Source organism: Sesamum indicum, linkage group LG11 (genome assembly GCF_000512975.1).
Source record: "Sesamum indicum cultivar Zhongzhi No. 13 linkage group LG11, S_indicum_v1.0, whole genome shotgun sequence".
In the NCBI taxonomy this organism is placed as follows: Eukaryota; Viridiplantae; Streptophyta; class Magnoliopsida; order Lamiales; family Pedaliaceae; genus Sesamum; species Sesamum indicum.
The window spans coordinates 6,551,556-6,562,502 of NC_026155.1; the positions used below are offsets into that span (position 1 = coordinate 6,551,556).

At 38.6% G+C, this 10,947-nt stretch overlaps 3 protein-coding genes across 4 annotated transcripts in view; 1 reads left to right on the forward strand and 2 right to left on the reverse strand.

Moving 5' to 3' along the window:
* Nucleotides 1-2,176, forward strand: part of LOC105173430 (NADH dehydrogenase [ubiquinone] 1 alpha subcomplex assembly factor 3) — a 6,020-nt gene extending 3,844 nt beyond the window's left edge. The window contains exons 4-5 of the mRNA XM_011095160.2: nucleotides 836-936; nucleotides 1,811-2,176. Of these exons, the coding sequence (XP_011093462.1) occupies nucleotides 836-936; nucleotides 1,811-1,897 (188 nt within the window). The 3' untranslated portion in view covers nucleotides 1,898-2,176. The remainder of the gene's footprint in view (nucleotides 1-835; nucleotides 937-1,810) is intronic.
* On the reverse strand, nucleotides 2,576-4,587 carry LOC105173431. Its single transcript, XM_011095161.2, has 4 exons — nucleotides 4,286-4,587; nucleotides 3,432-3,528; nucleotides 3,061-3,115; nucleotides 2,576-2,951 (listed from the first exon to the last, which is right to left on the reverse strand). The coding sequence occupies exons 1-4, from the start codon at nucleotides 4,445-4,447 to the stop codon at nucleotides 2,738-2,740; spliced, it is 528 nt and encodes a 175-aa protein (XP_011093463.1). The 5' UTR covers nucleotides 4,448-4,587; the 3' UTR covers nucleotides 2,576-2,737.
* LOC105173434 (putative ABC transporter C family member 15) overlaps nucleotides 5,555-10,947 on the reverse strand; it is an 8,581-nt gene continuing 3,188 nt past the window's right edge. For both annotated transcript variants that reach the window (XM_011095162.2, XM_020698139.1), the window contains exons 2-11: nucleotides 9,232-10,947; nucleotides 9,041-9,127; nucleotides 8,215-8,862; nucleotides 7,949-8,113; nucleotides 7,568-7,862; nucleotides 7,210-7,424; nucleotides 6,798-7,103; nucleotides 6,563-6,626; nucleotides 6,228-6,467; nucleotides 5,555-6,146 (exon numbers count right to left, since the gene is read on the reverse strand). The exon at nucleotides 9,232-10,947 is cut by the window's right edge and continues 605 nt beyond it. In XM_011095162.2, the coding sequence (XP_011093464.1) occupies nucleotides 6,019-6,146; nucleotides 6,228-6,467; nucleotides 6,563-6,626; nucleotides 6,798-7,103; nucleotides 7,210-7,424; nucleotides 7,568-7,862; nucleotides 7,949-8,113; nucleotides 8,215-8,862; nucleotides 9,041-9,127; nucleotides 9,232-10,947 (3,864 nt within the window). In that variant the 3' untranslated portion in view covers nucleotides 5,555-6,018. The remainder of the gene's footprint in view (nucleotides 6,147-6,227; nucleotides 6,468-6,562; nucleotides 6,627-6,797; nucleotides 7,104-7,209; nucleotides 7,425-7,567; nucleotides 7,863-7,948; nucleotides 8,114-8,214; nucleotides 8,863-9,040; nucleotides 9,128-9,231) is intronic.

The window sequence follows — 10,947 nt, forward strand, 5'->3', positions numbered from 1 at the left end:
GGCGGTGTGTGGGGGGGGGGTGGGGGGGGGGGGGGGTTTGATTATTACTTTTTTAAAATAATAATTTTATTTTTATAAATTATAATTATATAATTACATTATAATTATAGTATTATAATTTTATTTTTAATATTATAATAATTCATATAATATAATTATATTCAACATGTCATCCAACTCATTTTCTAAAGTGACTTAGGGCTAAAAACCCTTTAAAAAATATCCAATTGTCATGCCATGTCATTTGTTCGGTTAAAAATCAAAATTTCTGGCTCTTGAAGGACTAAATTTCATCAATTTTGAGCTTAATGGACTTACAAAAAATGGGCATAATTATCGGATTAAAATTAATATTGAGCATATTTAACGGGCTAATTTTATATATTATAGGTATATTTTTAATAGGCCTAGGTTGACCATGTTGACCAGGAGTAACGTAAATGAATTAGTGTACCCAAATTCTCAAATATATGTTAATCTGATCCATGGACTATTACAGCCACTGGTTCAAGCATGCTATGAACAATATTTTATGGGAAAAGCTTATCTTTTCTTTACCGAAAGCTCATTGCAAGATTTAACTTCTGCAACATATGCAAAAATACGAGAGTTAGATATATATTTATGTCATTTTCGCAGTTGAAAATTTTAAGACGCTTGTTTCTTGACTTGAATAATTAACCTTAGACTTCTGTTTGAGTAAAAAGTTGGTAATTGGTTAATAACATACTTGAAAGTAAATGCAAGATTGGTGTAGGAAGTACACTTGTTTTTCTATTTCATCACTATTAATTATTTTATGTTGGTAACCAAATCACATATCTCTTGATATCAGAGATTTTGATTCTTGGATGTGGAAGGTATATTCAGCCGGTAAATCCTGAACTCCGTAGCTTCGTTCGTTCCATTGGCATGAAACTAGAGCCAGTTGACTCAGTAAGTGCTCTCAATCTTTTGGAACATGTATGTGTAGCTCGATTTCATTGTAAAATTTGATCGTACAAAAATTTCGTAATTCTCATCATATGCTACTTAGGTTTGATCTTCCTTATTCCCGACAGTCCTTCCCCTTTAGTCCCATGATTGTGCCATATTCACATTGGTTCAAGTCTATTTGCCAAAAGTCAATGTGATGTATTAAGCAAGTTATGACTCTGAATGATAGCAATATCATTCATACAAACTGTTACAGATCAAAACTCTGCGTTTCCCTTCAATGCTTCCATGTCACAATGTGGTTGTATGCTACTGGTGGTGTGGTTCAAAGTATCGATATCTGATGACGACAGCAGATATGTGCTCATCTGACAATATCCGTCAATACCTATTATTCTCCAAGTATATATGTATTGCCAATACCTATTATTCTCCAAGCAATATTATAGTATTAGATGATGTTGCCAATACGATAATATTGTCGGCCTATCGTATCATCAGCTATGATACCCGATAACATTGCTTTATCGCGGGTTGGTGTATGAACTACTTCTTTGATAGACTTTTTGTAATATGGTTTACTTGATGGTGTTACTATAAAATGAATATTTTCTATTACAAATTCAAGTTTGATCATAATGCTTTATTTAATTTTATTCTAAAACTACTTGAAATATACTAATGCGGTAGTAATTTATGTTATTTTATTTTATAATTTTTACTATTTCTTAGATTCATAGCATCCTATAATGCATTCCTTTCGTATCATCCCGTATTATGTCAATGCCTTGACTTTGAAGTAGAGGAGCAGTTTGATATTCCGCTCTTCTATTGAAAGTTGCCTGTAATGTATATTCTTCTTGCTATGTTGCAGAGGAACGCTGCATCAACTTACAACATATTGAATGAAGAAGGAAGGATAGTAGCTGCAGCTCTTATACCGTATGGAGTTACTTCTTGAAGCCGGATCTTGTACGTGTTCCCGAGACTACAACTCCTGTGTGAATGCATTTTCTTCTGTTTGGAATAGCTATAGTTTTTTGTTATGCTATGTGCATCCATAGTTGGTTTAAAAGTCTCAGTTTCCTGTATTCAATTTACGGCATGCTTGATAATTCATGTCTCTGAAAAACTGTTGAGTCTCCCTTTTGGCAGACAATGAAGTCCATGTAGAGACTGCACTTTTCAACAAGAACTCTTCTAGCATTAATAGAACAATGTTTAGGTGAAAAGCCACTAATATTCACTTTCTAAAAATGCAACAAGTATGATTTAGTGAAACCATCATTCTCCCACTTTCTAAAAGTAGAGCTCTAAAGATGCGATTTTTTTAAAAATTCATTTAATGTTAACAATCAAACAGGAAATATTTTTTCAAATGAACTCTCATATCTAGGAGTTCATTTGAAATACATTTCCAGACTAGCTTATTTGCAGGTTTTATTCATGGTAGAACTGAAATTACGTGCCAAAAATGCTGATTTCAGTTCTAGTCCTTTATAGCTTAACTTCTAGAAACTTCTGTGTTCTCCCGATTAGTCAATTGTTGCATTTTCATTTCTCTTTTAAAGGTCAGTTAAGAAATAAAACTACAATTGCAATATTTCTCTTAGTCATGATAACTTAAAATAACATAAAATTAAAAGGGCGACTGCACGGAAGACTTTAGAGAAACTTGGAGAAATTGAGGTTTCTAGAATTTTTTATGAGGGTTCATGTACAGACGCAGGTTGCCATAGAGCAGTACCCAAACTACCACCACCTTCCACAAACAGAAAACCAGGGGAAGTACCATCATAGTTCACCTCTCCCCGTCTGAATCCAACTGGTCATCATTCAGCAGTAGCTCCGTGAATGAATGTGAGCCCATCTTACGACGAACTTGATATATTTGGTTATCTTGGAGTTGATCAGACTCCTTGTTCATAAACTTGAATCCCATTATGTACCTGTATTCTCCTGTTCCAAGACACCGGTTGCAGTACCCAAGACCACTTCCACCACAACTCCGGCACCTGTGTGGAATCATAAGTAACATCTGATGAGAGATCACCTACAAATCTCCACGATGCGACCATAGTTTATCCAAACTTTGGTTATTACATTGGAAGTTCCCAATCTTACCATTTTGGCCACTCTCCTTTAGGAAGGATTGCCAATTGGGCGTGATTTGTCCGACCTGTGGGATTAAACATCAAACAAGATTGTTGAGAAGGTAAACGACAACCACAGCATTTTGAAATGCATAGTTCGCAATGTAAAATGCAACCCAGCTGGTCTAATAATGAGTACCGAATTATGGAGCCTGACCCAACCTTACACTTTATGCCAACTTTTTCACACATTTCATGCTCCATATTGCAAAAATTCAATAAACACTTCAATGTCATCTTCATCCCTCATATATAAGTAGTAGTAACTCTAAAAGATCACTTTGCTCAAAATCACTGGGAAAGGCAGAATAATGCAGAAAGAGAGAAGACAGAAAGAGCTACCGCTTCCATTGCAGCTGTGGCAATCAACTCTACCGCTTCCTCTGCAGACAACGCACGGCGGATCTGGTTTCATTATGCGTTGTTTCCGGACATTCGACTACAACAAATAAGGTAATATGTGAGAAGAATCATTTTCATTAGAGAATTGGATATTGCTACAACTGCATGTTTAATAAATCAACAAAGAAAGCAACTACTTCTTTTCAGATTTATCCTTATCATTGTTGTTGCATATTGACAACAAAATTTGATACTTTGGAATTCGGCATTTCTCAATTCAAAGAACAAAAACTAGCCTGATTTGACTTGCACAGGGCAATGATATGGATTATGCATGTTCACCACACTAACATCATGGGGAAATTCTAGCTGAATCAGGTTGTGTATCAGACTCTGATCAATAGAAATTTCCAACCTGAACTTCAAGTCCAGCCTCCCAATGAGATCTATAGCAATGATCTCCGAGTAATTATAGCAACAAATCCTACCAACCCATAGATGAAGATCTTCAACAAGTACAGTTTTTTGTCAATTAAATCAAGATTTGAGCTTGAAATGATTGCAAATTCACGGCTTCGAGTAAGAATCACCATATCCCTACATTCCGTTACTTAGATTAAAACTTAGAGAGAAGATTCGAGTATGGAAGTGAAGCCCATGATTTTCATTTCCACCAGGAAAGTTTACATTCTTCAAAAACAACGAATCCCCGTAGAAAACCTAGTATTCAGCAAAAACCCTGCACTCCAAACCCGCCCCAAATTCATCAGACTCATTCCCCAAAATACTGCTTAACGTTTTTCTTAATTTCGACCATATTACGAAAAAAGAACGGAAATGGAAGATATACATGCCTCAGTTCTGACGACCCAAGACGGTTTCGGGACCACCGAGAGAAGTGGACTCGCCGCTGCCGGTGGGTTCAGATTCTCTGGAGCTGGCGTACCGTTACCGGTACTCGTTGCTTCCAATCTGACGGTTGTCAGTGAATTCGTCGCTCTCACCATGCCCGCCATTATCTGCTACTCCTCACCATACTGCAAGCATTCTTGTCGTTTTCTTCTGGGTTTCAATCGTTTTATCTTCTCGTCTTCTTCGCATCAAATCCCCTGCGGTGCGGTGCTCTTACTGAGTTTCTTCTTTTTCCGACTGTAAAACGCTATTCCTCTCACTTTTAAGTCACAAAATCGTGTGGACTTATTTCTTGCCAAAGTCGCACTACAGCCGCCCTTAATAACATGAGTAGCAACTCCTAATTATTTGCATCTTCTGTCTATACTCTTTTACAATTAAAAAGAATAATTCTAATCTTTTCTTCTTATTATTTTTCATATTATCGCACTAATTTTTATTTTCTCCTCTTAATTTTCAATTTTCTTTCATTTCTCTATACAATTTCCTTTTCTTATTCTTTTTAATATCTTTTATCTTCTACAATGAATATATATGTTTAAAGACAACAATTAAGTTTTTAATTAATTATGTGCACACATTTGAGCGTACAACGGTTTTTAAAGACTTGCGTGAGTGGTGATTGGCATGGTTTTTTTTTATCAAAAATTATATTTAGAGTCAAGTTTGGTTAAACTCAAGTTAATTGCACATGCAAATTCAATAAACTTCTCATGTGACTAGTTTACAATCTAAGAAGAGCGAATAATCATATTGAAAGCATAACAACACTTGCAATGTGATTGATTTGGTATCTGTGTTCTAGGTGCAAGTACACAATGTATGTTCGGGTAGAAAGTTTTATGAGCTTATCTTTTTCACACGACTTTTATACGAGTTTAAATCACGCTTTACATGTGAGACACACATAGAAAAAATATTACTCCCGATATTACGTACAATCATATAATATATAGGTTGGATGAGTGTATATATGTTGATGGAATTGTTATTATTTGTCTGCTAAGAGTTACTTGCTGCATATATAACCTCAGCAATGCACACAAGGAGAAACAATGGAGTATAATCAACTTTACATGGTAACAAACAATATGCTTTGTTGAAATAGGGTGACACAGCTTTGCCTATCGGTTTGTTCTGACAAGCTACATTGTTATATAGGATAGGAAGTGTATTCATATCAAGAACAGGCTTTGAGGAGATCATAGTAGTGAACTTTAAGGTACATGTTGTTTGCTTGATGGTGTTAGTAAAACCAAGAACTAACAAATCTGGGCTGGGAATGGAAGAAGGCCTTGTACTAAACAAAAAAGCTTGATGTGTTCTGAATCATCCTATGCAACTTTGATTGCAAAAATCTGAATGTTTCAACTTGGCTAGAGAACAGTAAATTTATTCACCTATTTCATCGTACGTGCTTACATTATTTTTCATGAGCTTTCCGGCATAGAGTAACAACATTATAAACGTTAGCTAGACTAACTGTTACTTTGAAGCTTTCTATTTCTGACTGCTGAATGCACCAACAAAGATGCCACATTTCATCTAAACTCGTGAAGACGGTTCTTTGATCTCTTGAGAAGCTTATCCAGACACCTTGGTTTTCTTAGGTTGCGATGTTTCTTCCATAGTACTCGACTTGAGGTGCAGCTTCCAGCAATCTTGGAGTCAAAGGTTAATGCTCCAACTTAGGAACGCTGTTGAAACTCTGCGATCTCATGGAGTACTCCTTAATTAACTTGGAGAAGAAAGAATTTTCTCGTTCCAATAGCTTAGCCGGGGTGTCATACTCTGCTATTCTTCCTGCTCAAGAAAAATCAACTTTCATGCATTACAATCTCGGGAGCATAGGAGATCATTAGACTATGGACTTGTATTTCTTACCGTCACTGAGCACCAAGACAAAGTCGCTGTCTATTACTGTGTGGATTCTGTGTGCTATTGTCACAACTGTCCGATCTTTGAATTCTTGGCTGATAATTTTCTGTATCACTCCATCAGTTGCAGAATCAACGGATGCAGTTGCTTCATCGAGAACAAGAATGCTGCTTTTCTTTAGTAGAGCTCTTCCAAGACAAAATAGCTGCCTTTGGCCGACACTCCAGTTCTCTCCATTTTCGACCACTGTCAAAATCTTGATGTTTTAGTAGCCTTTACGGCAAGATGTGGTACGGTGGTCACTAATGAACAACTGAGGCAGTAAAGACTAAAAAGCTGACCTGTAGCTTCCAGCTTCTCTGGCTTTTGACGCACGATATCTCCTAGTTGACATTTATCCAGTGCCTGCAAAGAAAGTAAATTTAAGGAAGCCCATTCGACTTGATGAATCTTGTATGGTTTGATTCAATTTAAAGCACAATGTTGTTATTGCTAACTCGCTAGGATTATTAAACAATAAAAAGTTAAGCATCAGTCTTTTATGTTGTTTATTCTATTTGAGGGTAGAATTCGTACCTCCCAAATCTCAGTGTCCGAATATTGCTCCAATGGGTCGAGATTTCCTCTAACAGTTCCCTCAAACATCGTCGGATCCTGTGGAATGATACTGAGCCTTGATCTCAGGTCATGAAGACCAATCTTGGATATATCGACGTCATCAATGATAATGCTGCCTTCTCTAGGCTCTACAATGCGGAAGATGGCCTGTATGAGAGTCGATTTACCGCTTCCTGTCCTCCCCACAACCCCGACTTTCTTCCTCCCAGGAAAGGTGCAGGTAATGTTTTTCAAGACGGAGGGGAAATGCTCAGCGTAGCGTATCTGCTCAGATAATCATTCAAGAAACTGTAAGTAAATCGTTCCTGTACTAACAATTACTGCCCAAACAGTTTGACTTTGTTCAGAAATGTGAGCCTTAGAGTCTTACCTGCAAATTTGAGAAACAAATACTTCCAACGTTCGGCCAGTTTGCTGGCGGCCTGGAATCTTCAATAACGAGGGGGGCTTCACTTGCAAGGTTTGAGTATTGAAGAATCCGTTCAACTGATATCATTTTGTTTTCTGCATTGCATATATTCCATATCACAGAAGCTTGCAAAACATTTAAATTTATTCCGTAAGTGACAGCCAGCCCTGCGATGCCTGTAACAGATATGGTTAATCAGCTTCCGCCTGAAAATTAATAAACGATGGCGCTGATGCCTGTCCTATCGACATCTTGTATTCTTCTGAATAGGCGTAAACGAAATATTTAAGTTACATTTTTTTAATCAAAAGTATCTTACTTGGATTTATGATTCCTTCAGGGAGAGTCACAAGCAAAACGAGTGAGAAGGCGAAGACAAAATTGGACAACTGGTTCAGTCTGAAAGAAAGCCATTCCATTGCTGATACATTGTGAAACCATGGTCTTGAATGGCAGTCAATGAGGCAGAGGTTAGCATCAGTGAAGCGTTCCTGTTGGTCGAAAGCACGAATTGTTGCTGCTCCAGAGAGTGACTCTGCAAAGTGGTGAAGGATTGGAGCTCTTTGAATTCCTGCTAGACGGGCCAACTCTCTTGCTGTTGGTATGTAATATTGCTGAAAACACGACAAAAGATTAATTGACTGATGTTGACAGAAGAAATTTTCAGCGGGAAGATTAGAAGCTCGAAGCAAATGCTCACCTGGTACCATATGCAGATTGCTGTTACTGGAATGAAAATGACAAATACTTCCCATGCTACTTGTGACATGACTGCTATAGTCCCAAGAAGCTGGATTATGGAGAAAGCACACCAACCTAATTTGTTTGCCATTTCCAAGTCGAGAACGCTTTGGTCCGTGGAAGCCTGTGCACATCATTAGCATAGTCCTGAGCTTTAACATTTTTGTAGCTCATACATTAAGGTACTGAGAAAATATGTATGTTAATGTACTTTGACGCACTTACCCGATTCAAGATTCTTCCTGTAGGAGTAGAGTCAAAGAACACCATTGGAGCACGGAGAATGCTGTGCAGCATATTGCTAAAGAGCTTTTCCGCTGTCATAAGGCCTGCTATGGCAACTAAAGAAGCTCGGAGAAGCACAAAAAACGCACTTCCAACAGCAAGAAGCGTATATATAGCTAACACAAAATTCATTCCGGTTAATGGCTCATCGTCTCCTGTTGGACAAGCCCACGCCATCCAGTAGTTGCTGGATATCTGCAACACTTGGAATGATGATTGCGCGAGAAGAATAATTGGAACTAAGGCACCGCCCTTGAAAGTCGTCAAGTAAGACATGTAAACTTCCTTCCCTATGCTTCCTTTCTCTCGTTCTTCGTCCTGCACTAGTCGTCCTTCTTTCTCTGCTATCTCAACACACAGATTATGCTCTGAGTCTTGCTTGGTATGAGGGAATTCTTGATTTGTGCTGGTTTCTGCGTCTGTTTCATTCTCAACTGCTGCATACTCAGAGGTTCTGCTTGAGTTTTCGACTGTTAGAACTGATTCAAGAGCTTGGTTGTGTGCACCAACAAGAACTTCAAATCCGATATTTTGTTTCAAGAGTTCCTCAAATGTCCCAGCTTGCCCAATTTTTCCATTTTGCATCACCTGTCAAAATTTCTGTTATGATGCAACACTATAGAACTAAGTGTAGTTCTGATAAGAAAAAAGACAGAAAAAACAAGACAATTTTTCTGTGTAGATCTTAGTTGGCATAAAGTTTATACTTAGTCGAGCAGAAGTGACCGATTTCATGCTTCATTTGACCGATCACAGAAACAGTTACCAGAATGAGGTCTGCTGCAGGAAGAAATTCAACTTGGTGTGTAACATACAGAATAGTCTTGTCCTTGAGGACACCCATCAAGCAATCCTGTGGAGTGTAAGTAGCAATTCAAGTTAAACTATGCTTGGTATTTTCAAGCTTAAGTGAGGATTATTCTCAAAATCAACGGGGCAACTGAACGACGAACAGACCTGAAAGAGTTGTGTGCCGGTATGAGCATCCACAGCGCTGAAAGGGTCATCAAGAAGATATATATCAGCATCCTGGTAAACGGCCCGTGCGATTTGTATTCTTTGCTTCTGCCCTCCACTCATATTTATACCTCTTTCACCTATTTCTGTTAGGTCTCCGGCAGCAAATAGCTCGAAATCCTTTGTCAGAGCACAAGCTTCAATCGTTCTATTGTACTTATCACTTTCATATGGCTCGCCGAAGAGAATATTCTCCCTGATATTTCCAGTCAAGATCCATGGGGACTGAGGAACATAGGCCTTTGAACCGCTGATCCTCACAATTCCTGACAGTTTGTGCATCTCACCGAGTACGCACGACAGTAAACTGGATTTCCCTGAGCCAACGGTACCACATATTGCCACCTTCATTCCTCTTTTTACTTTCAACTCTATATCATCAAGTGTTGGATTTCTTGTTTCCATGTCCCAGCTGAACTTTCCTCCATCAATCTCCACATGGAACTCCGTTTGATCGTCTGGTACATATTCAACTGCATCCGACTTTATCTCATCTTCCTGAAGATAGGAGGAAATTCTCTCAACAGAAACTTTTCCCTGTGCAATCACATTAAGCAAATCAGGCAGATTGAAAATAGGATCTTGGAGCATTCTGAATGTGGCCAAAGCAGATAAGACTCTCCCAGCTGTGAGTGGAATTCCCATCAAAACACATCCGCCAAAAGTGATCACCGAGATAAACGTCGGCGAACCCCAGAAGATGAAAGCTGTTAATGCACTCAATCTAAGTGACTTCCAGATCCAGTTATGCTCTGTCTTTCTCAAAGTCACGAGCTTTTCAAGGTAATGGCTGTCCCATGCTTGCAGTTTCAGTGTTTTCATGCTCCGAAGAATTTCTGATGTGGCTTTCATTCGGTCATCCTTGGCATCCATGATTATTGTTTGGTATCTCTTCTGAATCCTCGTTAACGGGATGTTCCCGGCCATCACCGTCAAAGTTGCAGCTAATGCTACTAAAGCTCCCATTCCAAGATTCATATGTAAAATAAAGATTGCCAAGGAGATCTGTACAGGCAGCATCCATATGGTATTCAAGTACCATATGAAGTCTGTGATTCTTTGTACGTCGACACTCATATAATTGATAATCTCCCCACTAGCCCGGCTCTGACGTGATTGGCTCGATAAGATCAGGCCCTTCTTATATATCTGAGAAATCAAAGCAGCTCTCAGCCGAAGCCCAAGTTGTCGGGCTCCAAAAATCCACTGCCTCTGTGCTATTGTCTCAACCAATTTCGCCCCAAGGAAGCCTAGTGCAAGAAGGTATCCACTTTCTAAGCTCCTAAATCTCTTCTCATTTAGGTAGTCGACAAAGTAATTGATAAGGTAAGGCCCTGCATAGGATGTTCCTGCACTTGTTACTGCAAAAAGTGCATTGATAGCTGCTTTCTTCCTTGCAAATATGTAAATTGCCTTGTAGATAGAAGGGGTTGCAGTTCTGTCTGTCTCCTTTACGTACTTGAGGCACTGATCAAACTCATGGGACAGAAAACTCGCCGAATCCTTGACGTCAACATCCGGGACTTCATCCTGATCGAGCGGCTTCCTAAAGCCAAACTCAAACAGTGGATTAAGCCAAGAAAATGTTACTAGTTGGATAAGAGTGGCTCTACCGTAAGGACTATCCCTCTTTCCTTCTGCATGCTTTTCGTTCTT